General features: G+C 37.2%; 1 protein-coding gene across 1 annotated transcript in view; it reads right to left on the reverse strand.

The window, feature by feature from the left end:
• The window catches only part of ROBO2 (roundabout guidance receptor 2), a 427,700-nt gene that overhangs the window by 31,799 nt on the left and 371,912 nt on the right, over window positions 1-23,989 (reverse strand). The window contains exons 19-24 of the mRNA XM_026075995.1: window positions 17,771-17,813; window positions 16,027-16,154; window positions 11,626-11,907; window positions 11,115-11,240; window positions 6,545-6,701; window positions 260-520 (exon numbers count right to left, since the gene is read on the reverse strand). Of these exons, the coding sequence (XP_025931780.1) occupies window positions 260-520; window positions 6,545-6,701; window positions 11,115-11,240; window positions 11,626-11,907; window positions 16,027-16,154; window positions 17,771-17,813 (997 nt within the window). The remainder of the gene's footprint in view (window positions 1-259; window positions 521-6,544; window positions 6,702-11,114; window positions 11,241-11,625; window positions 11,908-16,026; window positions 16,155-17,770; window positions 17,814-23,989) is intronic.

Consider the following 23,989-nt stretch of genomic DNA (forward strand, 5'->3'; position numbering starts at 1 on the left):
AAAACTCCAATTTAATATAATTTTTATGTGGTTTTAGTCAAGATTTAATATATTATTAAGAGTTAAGTATTACAAAGCATTCACTAATGTTTAAGGCCTTCACACTGGAGATACACACTTGCTATTTCTTCTTCCTGTTTATGGTTTTGTAAACATTACTGAAATGTTGTTGAATGTAGTTAATAGTTATGTCATTAAGTAATAAATTACTATTACGCTTTCTTTCCCCAGACTGCAGGTGCCCCCTTTAAACATTTACCATGTCTGCTTTGCTATATCAAACTGGTAGGCCCTAGTTAATTCATCAAGGTGGGCTTGAAGCATTGGCTGCATCTCCTCTCGTGGAGAAGGCGTGAGAGTTGCAGTTGACTGTTGCCCAAAGGAGATTGCAGGCGATGAAGCTACCCCTCGGACAGGAGGTGTGGGAACGCGATCATCGTCTTCTTCAAGCTCATCCTCCATGCCCTGATGTAAGTAGGTCTGAACTGGCAAAGGCGGACACCAACCATCACTGTCATATCTAAAACAAAAACCAAGTAAACTTAGTACATATCAAATGTCATCTCTGATGTGCAGCAGAGGGTATACAGGATTTTTGCTACAATTTAAACACTTGCAGGCAGTATGAGATTTAACATTTATTGAAAATGGGGTCATAATTGCTCAAATTGCCTTTACTGATTCTGTTTAATTTTTTCCACAACTGCTAAGCAACTTGAACAAGTAGTGCAACAAAAAAATTACAGGTCTGTTATCAAATTTGTTAATGCTGATAAGATAATGGTATTCCACACTCACTAATAAAAATGAACTAACTCACTTTCTGGACCATTAACCTAGAAGAATGCATTGAAGATTTACCTAGACATGAAAATAAAACCATTCTTAAAATGCAGAGTGAGCTTTATGCACTTGTACTTATGTGCTTCCTTACTCCCATCCTCCCCCCATTTGTAAATTTATTGTACGTAATTATTTTGTAACTTAAATAAGCTACACTTTACACACTGATTATGATCTTTCCATGCTGCACAAACGTATCTTATATGATGTTCACACATATAACCTGAACATGTTATATACCTACATACTATAACACGCATGTATGTTTGTTAATACATTCATGTTGTAGCAGCACTCACCCTAAGCATATGCTGTGTCACAGCGCTAGCTGGTAAGATACGTTTAGCATACATCTTGAAAACTCTGCCAGCACTCACCTAATAACCAGTCTTTAATGGGACTTACCTAGACAGTGCTAAATTCTGGAATATTTTCAAAATACATGCCCCAAAATAAATTAAAATATTAACAGCTAGCAATATATATGTCATTTCTTCTCTCTTCACATATAAGAAATGTTCTGATAGATATGATATTACATTTATCTGGAAGAATTTTTAATCTTGCACCAAGGTTTAAGCGATGATATGCTATATCTGATCAGGGTCAGAAAGAGAAGCTTTACAGTCTACTACCACTTCTTATGCTTTGCGAGTGATTCAATCCTTCCTTCTCTCTGTCTTCATCACAGAACTTTCAATCCACTTTTATATCACAATATCATCCCAGGACCCTGTCCCTTCATGACACCAGCATCATCCAGGACCTGTGGCCCCTACTGACTATGGTCATATCCTGAGCATTGTGTCACCGAATAATTCTCTAATCTGAACATCACTCCAGTTGTGCACAGCTCTGCCGACAATCACACCAGCCAAATCTCAACACTTTCCACTCTTCTAACCTTCAAAACATCCCTAGCAATCCGCAGTGAGCGTCTGCACACATTTCTTCTTAACTCCCAGCATATTCCAAAACATTTCAGGGATGGGTAGTGCCTTTCAAAAACATCCAGACAATCAAAGGCTATCACAGCTACTTTACCATCAGCATCACCTCATACTTTAAAGAACATTCCCCAAGCATCATAAGTCACTTTATCTTCTACCCACCTTCAAAAACTGTAGACATCTCTGGTAACGAGGTATACCTTTTGTTTGCAATACAGGCAGGTAATGCACCAAGTTATACAGTTAATTTCTCAAACCAGTTTAAAGAATACTCCTTTTAAGGCTCCTTACCTGGAAGCAATTACCATTACCAATTTACCAGAGAAAGATGGATCACTGCCAATTTTCTCAAGTGAAGTTGGGTTACAAAAAGGCTAGGAAAACAGAGAAGCTTTTAAAACTGTATTATGAATGGAACATCTACTTTGAGCAAATCCAAAAAATTTCTAAAATTAATGACACTTCTTTTTGCTTATTTGAAATTTTGTACTCTGTATTCAAAAGTTCAGATTCAGAATAGCTAGAACAATCTCTCTCAATTAGCAGGAAGTCTTTGGAATAATATCTTGTAATTAAAGCTGCTTTTACTTTATATCTAGATACACATATGTATGTGTACAGAGGGGCAAATAAATGTTGTATCTTACCACTGGCATTTAGGAGTTTTGGGGTAATTGATTTTTTATCATTACTATTCTTATAACACGAGGCTTTACGAAAATATTGTGTGACACGTATGTAATTCCTTAAGAGATGGTTAGGGTATTACTTAGCATTAATTTGTCTTTCCTTGCAACATTCACTCATGACGTTGCCACCTAAAGGGTGAAGGGACCATCCTAACTCATGCTGATAAAAATTTACAGTGCAACAGCTCTGTTGCTTACTTTCACTCTCTCTCAATCCTATGCTTTAGTATAATAGCTTCTTCTTTAAAAGACACAAGACAGAAAGGTACTCCTCAGTGACTTTTCGGTAATGCATAAATGATCTTTGGATGTGCTTGGCTTTTGACCCTACTTGCTCCAAAACCCCAAAGGATCAGCTTGCTAGTTTATTCCTTAAGAAAAAGATTCTGCATAAGTACCATATCTTTACCTAGATTTTGTTTGAAATAGAAAGGAGGCTAAGCACGAAGTTCAAGACATTGAGATTCAAGATTTCAGGTATGAGGACCTTTGTCTTTATAATGTAAAATGTTTGAAAAGGCACCAGTTCTAACATGCATTTTACTAAAAAAATTCTGCAAGAAAAAGAAAGCAAACCCAACAGACTACATATGAACATCCTCTCATGTAAATTATTCAGTTACTGGAACTTCTAGAATCAGAGCATAGTGAATATCGGTCATACACATGTCCTTTTTGGTTTCCTGAGTAAACACAACTTGCCAAAAACACATGTAACATCTTTCAAGTACTTCTCATCAAAATCTTGACTTCATCTTGACCCTGACTTCACTAGGTACCTCTTATAGTAATTTCATGATAATTAATTTTAATTCCCTAAATAAGTTCTGTTTAACAAACACAGATCTTTATGTTTCTAATAGTTTTAGTTTCCTCTTGTCAATTTTATTCTATATTAATTTTTTGCTACTAACAAGCTTGGTTTATTGTACTGATAGGCTTGCTTATTGTATTGATAGGCTTGCTTCTTCAAAATAAAAAATAAAGGTGACAGATAAGTTGAACAGTCAATACATTTTTGTTTCAATACACACATCGTTGCAACAAATAAAGTTTCCCTCTTCAGGTCTTGCTAGAAAGGATTTTTTGATATCAAAGATACTACATTCTTTTTCTTAGGACAGAAAACAACTATCAAATATGCTGATATCCAGCAATTAATGTTCCATTTTTAAGTTTTAATCAATAGGAATAAATAAAAATAACCAATGATAACTTTATGTTGTTACTGGGATTGGCCCCAGGTCATGCATATTACTGGTGAAAAAGTATAAATAGATGATAATAAATAAGTAATCAGCATTTAGTTACTGTCACATTTATTAGATAAAACCAAGCAAAAACATCATCTCTGAAAAGGGAGGAAAAGAGAATATACTTGACTGGAATATGCTGCTACAGAGAAAGAGAAACTGCAAAGTCTCTGCCATATATAAAAGCGAAAAATTGAGGAAGACAGCAAGGAACAAACACAGAGTTTGTGGAAGAAGGGCAAAGTTCCACAGGAAAGAACTTGCCTAGGAAACAATAGTATAAACAGACTTTCCGGGTAGGTTACATAGTAATTCAAGATATCAAAAAATCTACCATGTTACATAAAATGGCCATAACTTGGATTAAAATGATCATCTTTCATTATGYGTGCTGCAGTTCAGGGAAGAATAGAAGTGAATGCAGACCTTGGTTCTTCTGGAGAGAAGGTGGTAGAGACATCCAAGAGAGTGTGTTTTCTTCCTTATCTGAGTAAGTCTATGATAAAGTTAGGTGACTTTTTTTAATTGTTGCTATTAAGGATTATTTTACACATTTATTAGCCAACAGGCCTCTGGCATTAATTTCTAGTAAGCAAAATAAGGTGTCAAAGCTGTTTAATTTATTTGGGATGCCCATACCAATGAAACTTGCACTTGAATTCAAGAGTTACGGGGGAAGGAGCACAGAAAGATAAGTGGTTTTTTGGATGTCACCTTCCTTGTTTTATTGTTCTAAATGTTCATCTTTCATAGCACACTGTAAGAACTTTATTAAAGTTTTTCTGATTGGAAGATCATTTTCAATTATTATTCACAGTATAACTATGTTTGAATACAATGAATTCTAAAATTAAAACACATATTGTACTTTTAATACATAGTATACATCAGAGCAAATCAAGAAAAACAAAACAGTTTAAAAAATCAAAAAAACTGCCAGGTGTTCTACCCAACATGTCAATATTAAAGGCAACATAGAGAATGCAGGCTATGATTCTTTCCATTTTAGCATGCTGAAAAACACAGAAACAAGATCAGTCCCTGAATACAGAAAGACCCTTAAGACTGGGTAGATCCTCAGAAAATACAGTCATTGCAGCTTCACTGGGTTCAGCAGAATTGGTTGCAAATTACTGTAGCTCAGAACTGACACTGTAAGCCTAATTTTCAATTTCTTTTTTGCCTTTGCTTGGTAAGATGCACATTAGAAGGTCTGGTTACAACTGCTACTAATGAAATATTAAAAAAAAAAAAAGAAGAAGAAAAGAGTAATTTAAAAGATAAACAGAGGAAAAACTATATCTGAATTTTGGAGAACCTGGAAGGCTATTTATCCTTAAACAACCAGCATTGTCTTGGTGACTAATATAATTAGCCACCAAGCTAGATAACAGCTAGATAACAGCTACTTTATGTAACTGAGCAGTCAAGCCCTGTGTCACGGGCTTTCACGAGAAGGTACATCAGTTTAGCTGTCTTTTATACTATTGCATTGTTCTTATAGAAAATGCAAGTTGTTTGCTTACTATAGCATAATTAATTTTTGTGAAATAGTTGCATGCGAATTTTTAAGGATGTAAATTAATACTGAGAAATATCAAACAGCTACACTATCTCAAATTTGTTTCAGCTTTTTTTAGCAGAATAAAGAACATAATCATTTTATGCTCTTTTTGCCTTAAGGTTTAAGCAACACTTATAATCAGTAAGGTTATACACTGTCCCTCACGTTTACTTTGGAATTCTAACTTATACAGAGCCTCAATGGAATTTCATTTTAAAAGGGACTCCACTGACTTACACGATTAGTTATTATTCAATTTGAGTTGAAGGACTTGGTATAAATCCAAATATTAACATTTATTTCTTCTAATTTTCATCATAAAAGTAGTAATGACCAGTTTATCCTTATAAAAGAGATAGGATTTGAAATATTTTTATTCAACAAGCTATTACAGTGATTTTTAAAGCATGTCTTTCATCCTTAGGAAATATTGATTAATCCATGAATTTAAACAGGTAACTATTTGTCCCAGGCAGAACTCCAATGATTCTCAAAGGCTCCAATAGACATGATCACAATAAACTATTTTCCTATTTATTTGGATTTTTCTCCAGAGTTTGATAAAATAGTAATTCATATAATTTCACATTATAAAAAACATTCCATAATTGCTCTCTGTGCAGGAAATATCTCTTTCCTCTTTAGTGCTTTTTATTTGATTTTATGTCCTTGAGAACAAGTTTAAGCTATGCAAAAATAAGTGTAAGGTTCCAGAAATTCAAGAGTTGTTTAAACTCAAGAAATGCCTACAAATAGCATGCCTTTCTTAACAGTGAAATTTCTTCTAAAAGCTGATGAGAAGATTATAATCCACTGGTTGATCTTCTAAAATTAATCCAATTTAGTGAGGTTTTTTTTTGTTCTGCTGGCTCTCATATTTCTAAACATCAAACCAGTAAAAAAATACAAAGAGCCAGATTATGTCATCCTTACTCACTCTGAGTCCCATCATCTGCAAACAGTCCAACGGAATTCAGTTAGGCTACCTGTGAAGCGAGATACTTCTCAGCATGAGTAAGCATAGAAGCCCTACATGATGATGAAACAAGGTCGTTTATTTCCATCTTGTCATCATCAACAGAAGCTATTCAAACATTCCTCTTCTATAGCCTTAAACAAGGTTATAGGATAAAAGCCCCTCTCTCTTTTTTAAAAAATAAAATAGAATAATATTTTTATTTGGCAGAAAAGGCCTCATCTCTGCAAACCACAGATTTTTCTTCTACAGAAAAAGAAAAAAATTACCCTGCTTCTTGCTGATCCACCCCATAGTGTTCCAGCTCTGTGCCTGGAAGCGGCTGCACGGGAGGGGGTGGGAGGGGAACATTGGCCCAGTTTGAACCATTATTTTTCTGGGGCTTGGCAGTATTTTTGTTTTTCTTCTTTTTCCCTCCTTTGCCACCTGTGAATCACAAAAGAAAAAGTTAGAGGTATAATGTGAAAAGAAAGCTGGCTATTTACATTTCTTTGAAAGAATTCTGATGCCAGATGGCATGCCCAAAAAAAGAAGATATATTTATAGCTTAGCAGAATCAACGTGTTAATGTTGTTACAAGGTTATAAATAATAACAGACTGGAATGGAAAAATATTCTACATAATAGCTGAAAAACACTTCTTTTTAAAATATGAACTTGATAAAGTCACACCACAATAGTGCATAACCAAAGAAAGATGTATTTCGCTGTATCAAAAATGTATGTTTTTATTGATTTATTCATGTCTGCTTTAGGACTTCTTGCATCTATTGTTAGATAAAAATATAAGAGACCATGGCAAATTCTTTCAAATGTCAGAATCCAGTGCGCTTATAACTCTGTTTTGCATAATCTCTTTCTGTGGAAAACACAGAGGTTAAGGACACAATCTAAAAAAATTGTCATGACACTTAATTTCTTTCAGTCAGAATGACAAGTGTAAGTTGTCAAACAAAAAGAAATGGCTTTTTTTCTCAAAGGAGTTTAGTAAGTCCCATTTTTCAAAATATCAGCAAGCTGTTTGCAATGTTTTAGGACAGGATTCAAATACCTTGTGCCAAAATGGACAGAGTTCTAAATCCGATGTACAACTCTAACGGAAGATGCTAGTGGAAATGAGGTGAGCAATGCATCTTGCTGTAGCCCTCTTCTCCTTTCTTATTGTCCTTGTATCCACTTCTCCATTTGAGACAATTTCATTTGTGGGAAAGCGATCTTACAGAAAAAGCTCTCTTCCCACTTGTTTCTCTCTTTTTTTTTTTTTATGCTCACCCTTTTTCTTCTAGTCAGCAATTCATTAGGAAGAAGAATGCGACAAAAAATATTTCAAGACCCCTGACTGCTTTCAGACCCATCTATTTTTTGCCACTTTGTTGTGGCTTTCAGATTCACTGGGTTGTTGGGCTGAAGATTTGTCTGTCGTGCTTTTTCAGTGGGGTACGCAGCGAGTAGTCACTCTTTCCTTGCCTGTTGCAGAAAGCACAGTCTAATCCAGCTTACCCACTGTCATCTCATGCTGATTTATAAGTGTCAGCCAAAAAACCATGTAAAAAGTTCTCAACAGCAATGAATCAAAAAAGCCACAACTGACTTGCAAGGAATGGGGGAACCGCATGCACTGGCGTACACCAGCCTGTTTGCCATGGCTCCAGCTTTAGGCACAGAGATATCCAGGAGGAGGTGCAGTTCTAGGGACAGAGACAAGCTCGTGTCATGGGACTTGTGGTCTGGGAGACAAGGGCTTTCTTCTCTTATCTCCAGCTGTCAGCTGGACCCAAAAAGAAAGAACAGAGAGGGAGGAAACAACATGGCTGTGTGATTTAGAACCAGTCAAGCCTTTTCTTTCCACCTCTTGTTCTGGCTGCTAGAGTCAGGCTTGTTGTCTGGCAAGATTTCTAATCAGCCTAGCTGGCAGCAGGTTGCAAGGAGGACCTCTTTCTCTCCACAACCCAGCTCCAGACCAGGGCTCTTCTTTCCTTGACCTGGGATATTTACAGTAAGTCCAGAAAAGATCCTGTCATTCACTATGTGCGAACCGAGCTGATATTCCATCTATTAGGCTGCAAGACAGGCTCTTCTGTTCTTTTGCAGCCTGGCAGAGAGGGAGAAGCGTTCTTGAAAAGGGAAAGAACATTTTGATCAACAAAAAGGAAACTGCTGGTAGTGGCAATGGAGGAACAAATGCATGAAGCATCTTGAGGGAAAACAAAGCTTTCAAAGTACAGGTACAGGCAAAAGCAGAGTTAGAAATAAGATCATGGAAATGTACAAAGAAAGTATATGAACTTTAGTTAGTAGGATATGGGGAAAATTTGGAAAAGTCTGCAGGGACAGGAACCAAGAAGAGCAGCAGAAGGGCCTGCTTCGGGAGGAAGTGCGTGTGTGTGTGTGTGCGCGCGCGCGCGCACGCACACACATGCTTTTGTGCAGGAGGGGGATTAAACTAGGAGTACTCAAAGAAAAGAAATGCAGAGGAGACTTTCTTCTTAGCGGTTACTTTGGGTGGAGAGGGAGATTTTGAAAGTGTAGCATCTTGGTATGCTTAGGAGACCGGTAAAATGGAAGTTGGATGTGTGGGGCACAAGTATGGTGTAAATTGTGGGGTTTTGGAGAGAAAGGGCAAAGATAATGGAGTTGTTAGAAAGAATGAAGCAAAGAGCTGAGAAGCTGTTCAGATGAAGAAGTAAAAGAAAGGCAGTCCAAGGACATTACTAGTAGGGAAAGCAACCTACACTGTACAGTTGGGCAAGAGATTTCCTTTCTCCTTACCCTGTGGGTGGAATTACTCCAATGTCAGACTACTGGAACAGACAACTTTTACATAGTGCCTGATCTGCACTTGAAAACTTGCATAGAAGCCTTATTTCTCCATACCAATGACTAGATATTTCAATGTCTCCTCACACTGAAGCTCAATTATATTGCTTAAATCTCTGGATGAATCAGACCCTGGAAAAAGAATTTGCCAGTTGGGCTGATGATTACAGCACTGACATAAGCTGGGCGCTGTGAAAAGTACAGCCAAAAAATATCCCTACTTCATAAAGCAGTTGAGATTTTAGCTATTTTCCACTCCAAAGCAGGATAAGATTTCTCATAGTATTTGTTTGAAAGAGAGAGAGACTTAGAATAATAAATAGTTAAAATAGTAACCAAGGAAGTGAGAAAAAAGTCCCTGCTCCTGCTGATGAGGACTAGGTAATCGAAGCTGGTCTCTGGCTCCAGTGACACTCTAATTATTGGACTATCTGAAGATCTTCCTCAATTTTGCATGTTGCAGCTGGTCTGCATTATATACCTAACTAGTGGACAAGGGAGAGCAAAATACCAAATCTGCAGTCCAATAGTCTGACACTCATCAGCGACCTGGGACATTCAGGTGTGAGCTCTATTCTGGTGACTACAGGGAATGCCCTGGCCGAGGAAAGCTTGGCTAACCTGAAATTTCCAGATCTCATCAGAAATTCTACTTCAAACTGAGAAACACTGCACAAAACATGTTTCACTTGAAATATTTTTTCAAAGTCTAACTTTTGATGAACTGGCATTTTCCAAAGAAAAATTTTCATTGTATTTTCTCATAAAGTTCTTAGCCAGCTGTAACTGTCAACACATTTAAAGTGTGATACTGCCCTTCGATAACTGGCACATATGTTCCTCAGCATATCAATTTCTGCATTTTCATGCAGTCAGGGGAGCAAGTTGATTTTCTAAGCTACTTGTCAATACATCTCACATACAAGGAGCAAGCACCTTTCCTAAAGTAACACATGAACTTAACTCTCAGATTCCTCTCTGACAATGCTATAAGCCTATTTTTCTATCGCACTCAAAGCAGCTAGTATTTCCATAAAAAGACATTTCCATTCAAGATTTGCAAATACATTTGGCTATTTGAATTATGGGCCAATGTTTATAGGCTTCTAATCTCAACATTCATTTTGAAAAGTCATTAAAACTGACATACAGAAGCCATTTCTGGGGTTGATCTGTACTGTTACGACTGTTCTAACTTATAATTGAACTTCAGATGGCTATGGATATAGTACAAATTTGAAACTGAAGTCCCTTCAGCTCTCTTCTATTTTGGTTAAGCATAATAGCAGACTTCCATTTTAATTGCAGGCTTTTTAGTTCTCTTCTTTAAAAAAGGACATAATTATACGTAAAGTAACATAAGCAACAAGTGAGCAAAACTAAAGAAATCAATAAAAGAGGTATATTTAAATATAATACATGATCACAAGTATTACAGTCATTTTCATCCAATGAAAATGTGTCATGTTTCAAATATAACATGCAGCACACACATAAAATTTACATTCTGTTTGTATGCAGACTTAGCACAATTTTTGCAACTCCAGTCATCTTACAGGGCCTACATTTATTTCTGAGTGAGCTGCTTGATTGAAAAACACATTTAGAAATGGCTCATGTGAGTGGGGACTCTGGTAGTGACTCAACAAAAATATTCATCTCCTCAAGAAGTCTAGTGCGGGAAGGCCTATAAAGTGCAGATTGATGTGGAAATATATTTGCAGTAAGCTATTGGGGCAAGACTGTTACAAAGCAAGGTTTGCAATTGCTGCAAAGCACTGGGTGCACTGGTTGGGAGGATTTTCTAATAGGTTTTGCAAAGGCTTTTTTGTGTTTGGGGTCTTTTTTTTTTTTTTTTTTTTTTTTTTGCAGCGGCAGCCAAGGTGACGCGGCTTATTGACATTCCCAGGGGCGAACGCCCTCCTGCTCAGCTGGGGACTGCGCCTGGGGTTGTGCTGCTGACCCGGCAAGCTGCCTAGCGGACCCCCCTCTGCCGCCCCTCGCCCCGGCGGTAGAACCAACCTGAGAGGCTGCCACTCCTTTCGGAGCTGTTGTGGGAGCTGGTGGTGCTGAAATCCTGAGACTGGTTGTGTGGCAATCTATTAGCCAAGCCCTCAGCCACGCGGTAGTCAGGGATGTAAAGCAAGGCTAAGGGTTAAAGGGCACAGGTCACAGCGGCATCATGTGATTAGTCCACAGCACAAGCACATGCAACACATGCAGTTAGCAAGACAACGGCAGATGTGGCAAGGCTGCGATTTTTTTCAATCACCTTTTTTTTTTGTCTTTCATGTATGCCTGTCCTAGCCTAATGGAAGGCAGATGGGTTGGTGGTTATCGCAGGACAGAGAGGACCAAAAGCACAGAGCAATACATTTTGAGACAGAGTGAAGTTCAGCACGCATGCAAGGTATGTAAGTATTAGTTACGGTAAAAATGAGCGGTGCCTCACGTACTAAAAATAATTTTCTAATTCATGCATAGATGATACAGTATAAAGCCGAGGGCTCTGGCAAATAAGAACTGGAATTACCGTTGTTGCCTTTGCCTTGGTCTGGGAGCGAGTAACCAAATCCCATCAGGTCATTTTTTTGCTGAATTGAGCTTTTCCACTGAGGATCAGGTAAGTCGACTGCCAACTCATGGATGCTGTTGGAATGCAGTATCTGGGTTGTGGCATATGGTGTAGCTTGCGTTATTTGGCTGGAACTGTTGTAACTAGTTTTGGTGGTGAAGTCAATGCTGCTGTAAATGGCTCCATCTGAAAGCATAGTAGCTGTTTTATCTCCTTGCCCTGGCATTGGCGGCAGCACATCTGTGGTGAACATAGGGGAATGAAACAAATCACTGATGCACAGGAAGCCTGAAAATATCAAGGTTTAAGATGAAAAATAAATGTGTCATTGTGCACGTTTGCATTTCAGCTGAGACAGGTCCATGAGCCAACGAAGGGAAGATGATGTACAACCATTGCCAAGCTATCAGCATCTGTGACAGGCCTACCACTTGTCCTTCACGTCTCACTGCCTAAAACCATCTTTTCTTTCCATACCTTCAACTGTGAAAGCGAAGTTTCGAATACTTCTCTACTGAAGAATGTTTTCAATTGTTCACTATAAGTCAGAACCTGTCTGGGCTTCAGGGAAATGATGAAAGGAGAGAATCTACAAATCACAGAGGAAACTTTCCCAGCAAATACCTAGCAAAACTATTAAATGGATGCTGAAGCTCTCAAAGTAATTTTTTAAAGGCACCACCTTCACTTCGTTGAAGTTTGATGCATCAGTTTATCTAATTTCCTTTTAGACACTAACTAGTACATTTCTCCTTGCCAATAAAAGAAAAGCCTGAAAAAATAAGTTGTTCCTGAAAAGTGAAAAAAAATCTCTTATTCTGAAGGATTTAAGTGATCCGTCTCTTAAAACAGCAAAGCAGTGTTCATAATGGAGAACAACTTCTTCAAATACTCAGTACACTTACCTGAAAAACAGTACAGCATATTTAACTAGATATCTGTTGACATTTCTACATCTTTTGAATCCTATCACACACTGCAGTTTATAACTTTAATCCCATCAGTTGGCATTCTCTCTCCTTACTAAACATGCTAGTAACATTTGCTGGTGGAATACTAGATTTAGAAGCTGAGACTACTGAGGTGTGACGAATCTAATGATGACTGGCAGAATGTCCCAAGGAGAGCCACGGCTCCGCTGATAACCCTTCTCCTGCTCTCTCAAAGGTTAATATTTCAAATGCTGCTACTTTTACAATTTATTTAGGCTCTGAAAAGCTGAATTCATTCTGGAATCTGATCATTAGAAAAATGCATCGTTTATATGCAATTTGCTTCATATAGCATGATGGCAGACATGGACTCTCAGATCATAATTCTGATAATGATAATAATTCAAATAATCATAATTCTGACCTTGTAGTCAGAATGTTTAGATCCCATCACAGATGCTTTTACAGACCGTAGGCCCAAAGAAAAAAGATGATTTGTGTGCTTGGGGAAGGACTTAGGCTCAGTTCCAGATTCGGACATGGGTTCTGCGTGACCTCAAGGAATACTGTTGTTCTCTTACTGTCTCAAGAATTTTCTGGCAATGGGATATGGTACCATGGTTTTCTCCTATTGTTTTTGCTGTTGGGGTTGACCATTTAGACTATGGGACTATTTGCATGCATCTGTCCGACAGTGAACATTTTAATATGGACCCTAATACCACTTGTAGTCTCAAGGCAGCAACATAATATTAACCATAAATAAGGCAAGAACAAAGGCTCTGTAAAGAGACTGAAGAAACAGAGATTAAATTCGGGTCTATCAGTACCATCTATTTTTTGCAGGCAACAACAACAGGGCTTAGACATCCAGGGAGATGGGAACAATCAAGTATTTAAAACGCCTCTATCTGCTGACAAATTTAAGTGCAACAAAAAGTTACATTTAATGCAAACCACAGGTCATCTTTCAAAATCAGGTTATTACTACCAACCTGCACATATATAATGTGCTTTCTAGGGTCAGTACACAATCATAAAAGCATTTATGTGCAAATGCAGCATGAGATGTGAGAGTCAAGCGCAGTCATATCTTTCCTGCATTTCATCCACAACATAAGATTCTGCTTTTCCACATGTGGTTTCACCAAAGCATAATGGATTGAAATTTAGTAAATAAATTCTGTTGTCGATGTACAAAATAAAGTAAGTCCAGATCAATCTATGCAGGATCTGCAGACTGACATAAGTAAGATTTGTAAAATATTCATCTCTCTAAAGTAATCAGGCATACACCTACCCTTTAGAGTACAGTTCAGTTAAGTGGTGTCACCTCTATACAGTCGTTTTTTAACAAAGGACTAGACATTTGCACACACTTGAAAGGAAAGTTGCATAGCTTCCCGCCAGCCAAGAATTCTCAGTCCACCTTGCTAACAAATTGAAATTCTCTAGACATACTGGGAATTTTCAGCAGAATCATAGATTAGTTTTTAGACCTCAATGAGATGTATACACTAAGCATTCAAAGAGCTATTAAAGTGCCCTTTTATAAAATGCCATAATCGCCTAGTAAAAATCAAGTGCGATTTTCCCGCCATAGCAAAAAAACTCTGTACATTTTAGATCAAAGATGAATACCCCTTTTCCGTTTCCCCCAAATCTCTCCAAAACCTAACTTGTTTTGTAACTCCTGGGATAATTCAAATAGTTCTGAAGGGACTTTCTGAGTGACTCTTCCTTGCTGCCTGGGAGTCACAGTACTACTTTGTGGTGTTATATGATTGCAAACTTAACCTGTGCTTCCCACCCATAGACTTGCTCTCAAATGTCTATCCAGGACATAATGTGGAAGTTGCTTTTGAAAGGCAGTGTGAAAACTGCCTTCCTCAGTTTCTGCTCCAGAGCGATTGTCACCTTACTGTTTCCAAAATTCTTATAGACCTTTTACATCACTGCAGATCTTTTTACCAATAAGAGTCTCAAGTTCAATCTAGACAGTTCATTCGTATTAGAGAGAGATAGCAGAAGTATCTAAAACTCAACTGTTGAAAGAGATAGTGATAAGTGCTCCCAAAACAGCGAGAAAACAAGTGTAAACTTGACTGTAAAGATTATGCGTGGAATTTAGCTGCTGAAATTCCAAATATAGATGTTGCATCTCTTGGATGAATTTGGACCTATGCCTCACCCACACAGAAGCCAAAAGCTTTAAAACATGCTTCCAGTTCAAACTGTAAGTCTTATATGGGAGTCTTATAGAGCCAAATGCTAAAAGAAAATGTTAATTTTTCTGTATTATGTGAGTGAGCTCATGAAAAGATGGAAAAGTACTGAAGAGTCATATTTTCAAGATATTTACAGCAAAGAAGCTGGCAGACATTCAACTGGCTTCTAAATATTATCAAAAGATTTGTTTACTTTATAATAACATTTTTGTAAGACAAGATCTTTAAAACATTTTTATATGGAAAATAAATCTGAAGTGTTTTAATGCAATTTAAAGTCACAGGGAAGAAGTTTTGCATGGGAATGTATAACCAAAGAGGAGGGTTTTGATACAGTTCAAAATTAAAATCTTTTTACATTTATTAGTTTGATGGTTTTACAGATTTTTTGCATTTTAATGTATTTTTGATATATAAAGTTGTCCTGATTTTTTTTCCTGACTTATGTCTTAAACATATTTATATACTTACTTATTTTAAGAAGTCTTCCTCTGAACAACACTCTGGGGAACTAGTTGTATTATAATGTCACAGAAACCGAGAGAGTAACTGATAGGTTTGAAGACTACTTTGACTTTTTAAAACTCCAGTTATTCATTTTTAAACTCCCATTTGAGTAGAACGTTTGAAAGAAAGTAACCTCTTTAAAGATTCATCACCATAGTTATAAATCATTATCTCCCCTTACCAAAGCACCTCTCTCAATTCAAATGCGAAAAAAAACCCTAAAATATCKAAATAGTTCCCTTTTGTCTGTTCTTTCCTCCAAGAAGGAAAGTTTATGAAGACCTTTGAGGCCTTCTTTATGCATTATAGTTGAGACTGAGGCCAGTTCTTCAACAGGATGGGCCTGGGTAAGGTGAGAGCAACAATGTTCTTCTGCGCAACTGCTGGAAGAACATTCTTCCTGTGTCCCTCAGGCTCTTGCCCACCATTATGAACGTCCTCCATTCCCGGGTATGTTACTCCATAAAGCAGATTGTTCATCTCCACACAGAAAGGGAGCAATCTGAACAACAAATACAGCAAAAGGGGCATTTTAAAGCCAATTTAAAGAAAATCTTGAGTCAAACTCAGTGCGTAGGAAGGACTGGGCTTTACACAATAACAAAATAAAAATATTATACAGTTCTTATCATAGATGCTAAGTAACAGAAGCCTATTATACACTATATGGTGTCCTATAAAAGAAAACCCACCTCCACGACCAAAATTTCCAAGGTCGTTGGGTCCGCTAGTGCTGTTGTTTACTGGCAGACTTGTGGCAGGCCAAGAGTCTGCAAGCCAAGGATAACTGGGGTCACTTGCATTCAACAGACCTGGTCGACTGAAGCAGAATAAATAAAAAAAAAAGATATACATACAAATATATATGTGTAAATATCTATCTATATTTATTTATTTATAAAAAATATGACACAATGTGGACACAACTGTGACTGAATAGACCATATCGCTTTTCTCCCACCACCGTGTGTAACAAACAGTTTAGGAGACTTCAATTTATTTCAAATTAAAATTGTGTAGGCTTTGATGATTTAAAGACCTTGAACAGTTAATTAAGGATATATACAAATCATCTTTGTCAGTAGAACTGGGACTAGGCATCAGTCGTGATTCTGCCGGAATCCAAATGAACTGCGCTGTCTTGTGCGAAACAGGGTGTAGGCAGTACCATCGTGGGATCCTCAACCAGAGCTGAATGATAAATTGCAACCTCAAGGGAACAATCACTCAAACTGATTGCTCTGTATCAGCCATTTCCAGGACTTTGGGCTACTATTTCTTCCTTCCCTTGCATCCCAAATGCACCTCTGTCATCCACAGGCTGGTAACTCTTCCTCTGAGCACTCTCGTATGGTTTAGAGGCAAACAGGTTTGAGTAGGATTAATGGAAAGTCCACGACTATCTTTATCTGTGACTACCACATGCTTTCATATTCTTGTAATGTCAGGCTTTGAGAGCAGTATTATACAGCAAGTATGCTGAAAGAGAAAGTAAACTTGGGCCATAAGGCACTGTGTGGCTCTCACCCCAGGATAAACAGCCTGAAATTTGGTAAGGCATGTAGATTGTTTATATTTGTATTGAACAAGGAAAACAAATCATTTCATGTTAAAAAAAAACAAAAACAAAAAAAACCCTTCCCCCCCCMAAAAAAACCTACAGTTCTGAAGCTTCTCTGGATTATTCATGCACTCACGAAGTTGGAGCAACATCTATAATCACTGTACTTTATTTCTGACAGACCCCAGGTGGGCCTGATACAACGCCTAAGAGAAACATAGGTTTCTATGGAAACAGCAATAAGAAGATCCAGCAGCTTTCTTGCCACATCCACTAGCTCTCATTAGGCCTAATCTCTTTTTGCTAAAATATTGATTAAATGGGAGATTGGAAGTTATTACCAGAGCCTAATTACAATCTCCATATTGGCAAAGGGAAAATAGATGAGGATATATGGGTCTGTTATCAGCTTTTATCAATTTCAATTGAGTAGCCAAAGTTGTGGAATCCAGTCCTATCAATCTCCAACCTATTCATCATCCATGAATCATTTATTTTGTGATCGATTATGTGTAATTGTTCACTCACAGCAATTTAGTGGGAGCCAATAAGGAGTCTTAAACAACAGCAACTTCATTTGCTAATGTCTAATTAATGCAATAAACATCCTGGTAACAAATGAACACATTCCTTGTGATATTTACTACTAATTTCTTCCAGGGCATCTGGGAGATATGAAACATCTGGACTTGATTCCTCTAAAGTGCACAACAGATAGCTCATTAAACCTTGTGGTAAGCTATTTAACTCCTTCTAGAATTGTCAGTCTTATAAAAGATCATTTATTACCAAAGTGCATCACCTATAGAATTTTCAAGATTCCTAATTTTAGAAATAAATATGGTGGAAACAGACCTTTTTACAATGAAACATACCTTCCATTGCTCATTAGTCCTCCATCTCCTCTTTGGAAAGTGACTGTATTTTGGTTGGAAAAACAAAACAAACGTACGTACACACACACACACACACATATAAGACAGGGAAAAATCCATTAGTGATAATTATAACAATTCAAATTGCTTCATGTCCAAGATCGGAGGCCTCTTGGCATCATCACATAATAAAGTACAGAAATTATCCGAAAAGGATCAAGCTCATTTAGCATTACAATTTGTTTGGGATTTCACTGCACATTATTGATTAACATCAATTTGCTCTGTAGCTTGCATGGCAAACTGGCAGCATGGGTAAAGAGCCCTGCATTTGCCACAGGCCCCTTCACATGACTTTGTGGTGCAAAACTGTGCCCTGTGGTGAAATCTCTTTCTTGGCATGCTTCTGCTTCAGTACATAATGACATAGCTGCAGTGAGTTAACAACATCACGTCATAATGCAGTAGGATAATGTCACCCCACAAATACGCAGCCTCCCAGGAGAAATATAAAGAGGTGGCAGATCTACTGAAGATCAAGGGTGAAAAAATAGCATAAAGCTACGCCGTTTTCATTAAAGATCCAGTAGAAGAAAGAGCACGCACACATAAATACATCCACATCAGTGCCATAGAGAAGGAGAAAGTGTTTTGTGTCTTGCCATGGGGGATGCCAAGGATATGTTCAGAGGCATACAAATCTTTTCATGGCTCCATTCATGAGTATTTGACAAAAAAGAATCTATCCCTTATCTATATTAACAGGATTACATTTCAGGGCAATATAGGTAAACCCATATTACTGGTGAGATGCTAATTGACAACATTTGATGCTCCTTTTTGAATCATTGGTAAGTATTTTGTATCAAGGCCAAAAAGCTACTCTGTTTCTCAGTGGCAATATTCCATTATTTATTGTCAGGCATAGATAAGGCAGAGGAGTAGATTATTTCGGTATCCTAGATGCCTGCATCCTTAAAGATCTCTGACAAGATGTGGGTTAGAATTTCAGAGAAGAACAGAAAAGCCTGTGGTCAGTTTAATTTAAAACAGGCTCCAATTCGGGAATTCTATTTACCTTTCTGAGACAGATATCACCTTCATTAAATTACAGCTACCAGACTATTTGTAAGGTTTTCCAAATATTACTCCAAGCTACACTAAATCAAGATTAGGCTTTGCATAATACACGGTCATTCTAACCAGACAAAAGTACTACAACCAATGGAAATGCTGTGATCTTTAAAAAATTATCAAAGACATAAACCCACTGGCAAAATAATTCTGATATTTCATAGTGTATTTATCACTTTATCAGTTTCCAGGGTAATTTCATAGTCTACACATAAAAAATAGGGGACAAAACTGACCCCTTTGGAAGCCATGCTGGAAGAGTGCTTGGATTGGTTGATTAATTACCCATCACCACCGAACAGGCTAGTGTCAGTATCAGAAAATCACTGTAGTCATCTTTCACATCAAAATGTTTACAGCTGAATTTTGAAAAGATGTAATCAAACCAATTAATAAAAAGAAAATCAAATGCAAGTATGGGAACTATTAAATAAAAGTCTGCTTTGAAAAAGACATGTTAAAAACATTGCAGCTAGAGCTGAAATGACTTTTATTTATGTTGTTTTTAATAGGCTATCAAGCAACTGTATCACTCTTTGCCTAAAAGTGAATAATCTGAGGTGCTGTGGATATCACGTGCCAATATGCAAAGAGGCGGGTACTGACTGGCTATGTTTCAAAATATGCTGGTCAGAAGTACATTAGCACTTCAATATAGATGCTGTTTCCTTTCTCCTCCTCCCCTTCTCATTTTTTTTTATACTCCATTTCTCCAACTTTCTGCATTTGTCAAAGCAACAGCTGATCCTTCCAGAAATAAGTAAAACCAAAACCAGATATGTTTTCAGTATCAACCATTATAAATAAAGTTTTACTATTTTAAGGGAATTCCTGTGCAATATATTTTCTGAAAACTTCCTGAGATTAATGCTTTTGTTTAGACTACAGACTACTAGAAATATTTTTAAAGTAATATTGTCAGCACTTGCACAGCATGTACGTGTATGTGAGATTTTAACTACGTGAAATGGAAAACAAAATCAATATTTATGGCCTCCAAAACATTTATATCCCAAGTGTATCTTTATAAAGCAAAGCTAAAATGGGGGAGCTAGTGTGAGACTGCAGCAACACCATTTTATTTTCTGTGCAGTGAGGTATGGAGAAAACTTCAGGACATGCTGTGAGAAACATATTAAGAAGACATGACTTCAAAACCTCTTCTACAGAGTCATAACTGCTGCAGATTGGCTGTGGCATATCATCTTGTTGTGAAGAGACAGGTATCACAGCATCTACCCTCTCTACTGCTGTCTGTGTATAGTGGTGGTAAATCACTTCCTGCTTTTCTACAAATAATCTTATGTTCTTCCAATACAAATCCTGTTTTTTTAGAAAAGAAGGTTCAGCTTAGCATCGAATTTGAAAAAGTCTATTAAAAAGAAACTAGCTTTACTGTGACATTGTTTTTTCTGAGCAAGACTGTGCCTGGCTTATGTAATAATTATGGGATTGGGAAAGAATACAGGTTCTTCCACTTCTCCTCCATCCTGTATACTAATGCAAGGATAGTTATAATCTTCACAAGAAAAGAAATGAGGGAATATTGTAGTTATTGTTCTTGTTGAAAAAGGCTCCGGCGTATCAACTAAGCTAACCAAAATCCCTCTTGAAGCGTGAAGATGTCATTGGGACATCACAGAAAAAAAATCATATTCCTGATGCCTTCTATAAATGGGCTACCTGAGAGTGGATAGAGAAGGTGCCTTTCTTTTAGCATCAATATTGTGAAAGAAAGACAGCTAACGACAGAAGATATGGTCAGGCTGCCAACATAAGCACTATGTTTATCATTCCTGCCGTACGTTTTGTCAGCGTTTTTGCCTGCAGTTTGATTTCTGCAATTACAAAACAAGCCTAACGGCCTGAATAGGAGCATACTTAATGCAATGCAGACTTGTAGATGTCACTGTAAAAATAAAACACACAGACAGCTGGCTTTATTCAGCCTGTCTCTGCTGCAAAAAGATGCAGAGCAATTTCAAGGGGCAATGTAAGAGGAGGAAGGAAAGGATGTCCCTATCTCTGACCCACCCATCTCCCTTGCTTTTTTTCACTGAGGAAACAAAAAAGCTCTTTCAGCATTCTTTGCATCTGATATATGTTCTTAGAAAGGCTGAAGACCAGCAGGGATGAGACTGGTTTTCAAAAGATGAAAAAATAACCTCTGCATAGAGACATTTTGAAAGAATCCCCACCAGTGTACACTTCAAGGACTGTAAAAATGCAGAATATAAGCCAAAGTGCATTTTAAATGCATAAATATTTAAGGGAATTATATTTTTTATATTTCTATGAAAAGCAGCACACGCTAAGAGCTTTTTACATACTTTTTTCTTTAAATATATAAGGAGGTACCCATACTATTTACTAATATTATCTGACAAGGTTAAACTTAATCTTCATGCCTGCTAGAAGTGGAAAAATACAAATGTATAGTAAGTTGACATTCTGAGGCAAGAAAGCTTTAGAAAGCTTTCTGTATGTATCTCTAGTAGGCCACATTTTCCTACCACAAACGAAAACTTTAATGTTGCCAGCCAAGTCTCATTCCTTTTTCTGATAAGACGTTCCTCAAATATGAATGTAGATTAATCCTCTTTTAATAAGCATTAACTCAGAACAGATAATCAGCATATAAAAATTCCATCAAAACTTCTGCCTGCCTTTGGATTCTGTCAAATAATTTATCCTCATTTAACAGTTTGAGGAGTTGTGCATAAAATGTGTAGCATTCCATAATTCTTTCTCTATCTATTTTTAATTTGTTTTTATTTACTCAGTTTCATGAAATCTTTAATCCCAAGGAGCACTAGTCACTCAATAAGCTTACCTATTCATAAATGAAAATACATATTTACTTTCCTTGGATGACTGATGGCCTAGACACTCTTGAAAACACCTGAGTATTCAAGTGAGTGGTAACCGGCAGAACCATGAGCTTGAGGCACAGGAAAGATAAGCAGATAAATGATATTTTTCTTATTTCTACAAATGGATTCTGTGCATTTGTTATAGAGGTTCACATACTGAAATGTGAAAAGAGAACTGCAACTTCCAGTACTAAATAAAAAAATTCTGTTCTGTCATTGTAACGGATGGGAATGAAACAATTCCTATGTTATGCTACAAGCGGTCAGATATCTGTGTCATGCCAGCTCCCTTTTTTTGTACCATGCGGAAACCCATAAAGCATACTTGTATCTGGACAGTCTGAGTTACGGTTAACCGTTGTAGTAATCCTAGCCGGAAGACCATTGTAGACGGAAGAGTTATGGATCCACAGAACAGTTAACCTGAACAGATGCAGGCCCGTGCTGTGCCGTGCTACGCTGCACGTTAGTTTGGCCTTCGGGCCCATGCTGTGCCGCACCTATCCCTTGGCCACAGGATAAACTTAGTGGCTAATTGTAACGAAGGAGCCTGTAGGCAGCTCCCACTTGGCATTACACCACCTGCGGGTCCTTGTCTTTATCCGAAAGTGCAGCAGCAACTTCTCCCCAAAACATCCTTTTCATTTGACAGTAGAAATGATGAATAGTTTTCTATTAAGAAAATCATGTAAGAACTCAAAAATGGAGTAACCCTTTCCAGGGACAGGATCTGCTGGGCAGGCTGCGCTGCACATTTTCAATGCTGCACATTTTGAGGTTCCCAGCATCCGAAGGGATGTAAGATTATCTACACTAATCCTCTTTCTTCTTATAGTGTTAACTCTAATACATGGCATTTTAAGTGATACTTTACAGAGTCTGAGTGCCTTTTTTACTGGGATCATAACAAACCAGCACCTCCTGGTGCAAAACGACCATAAAGAGTCCATCCTCTATATCACGGAACTGATCACTCAAAAAGGAATGACATATGCCTTTAGTCTCTCTGTGCCATATTTGTTTTTGCTGATAGACTGTCATGTTCCCAAAAATGTATACTTCTTGTAGAGTTGCAGAACACGACACTACTACTTACCAGGTAAGCGAGACACTCATCTAACTAACATGGTAGAAAACCATACTTTCTGCAGTACTATAACTACCCAGATTCAATGCCTAATGATGAGTCATGATGGGGGAAGGAAAAGGGGAGGAATAGTGATGTATGGACTAATGGCTTAGTACCTACTGGAGTCAGTTCAACTGTGAATAAGTAAAAAGATTTAGCTATGATTTTCAATGTCACATTTTCTTTGTGAACATCTGAACAATCGATCAGTGCTTATGAAAATGTTCACAAATACAGAAAGCTTAATAAATTTTAACTCAATGAATTACTCTTCCCTGGCACAAATCTTTACCAACAGCACAACATTTGCTGTTTGTTCTTCTTCTGCATAGAATGTTACAGTAGTTCAGTCACGAAGCAGAAATTATGCCGCTTAGGTGTCTAATCATAGAATATAAATAACAAATAGTCCCAGCAAAGACTTAATGAATGACCCATAATCTGAAATTGATCAGAGAGAATGTTTTTAGCAACTACAAAAATACCTGCTGAATCCATACCTTTAAACACATATTTTTAGAGTTTTAATTTCTACACGCACGCAAATAGAACTGAAAAAAAACCCCAAAACAATCTGTCTCACCAATAACTGAAAAAAATGCTATTTAGCTTTTTGTTTGGCCAGATCCGTTTGTGAAATAGAGCGATTACATAAATGTTCTGCAAATCCATTTGATCAAATTTATTATACAGTCAAATCTGCATGTTCTGTCTTTCTGAAGGAAGAAATTAAAGCACATGTTTGAACAAAAAGTGTGTACTTTCTAAAATATCTGACTATCAGGAAAAATTCATCCCTGATACAATTTTACTGACAGCTGTCTCTGATGAGATTCTGAAAGCTACATACCACTGTCTAAGTATTTAGATCTGAAACCAATTTAATGTTTATGAATTATAACTATGAAGGGAAAAACATACAGTTGTGAATGTCACCAAATCTCCACAAGCATGGATGTATTTATTTAAATGAGATCACCAACTGCAAATTCAAATACTAGAGAACTAAAGATGTATCATAGAGAACTTTGGGTATAAAAATAAAAATATGGACTATGTTCTTTCACAATTTTTTTTACAAGT

Source organism: Apteryx rowi, unplaced genomic scaffold (genome assembly GCF_003343035.1).
Source record: "Apteryx rowi isolate R43461 unplaced genomic scaffold, aptRow1 scaffold_42, whole genome shotgun sequence".
In the NCBI taxonomy this organism is placed as follows: domain Eukaryota; kingdom Metazoa; phylum Chordata; class Aves; order Apterygiformes; family Apterygidae; genus Apteryx; species Apteryx rowi.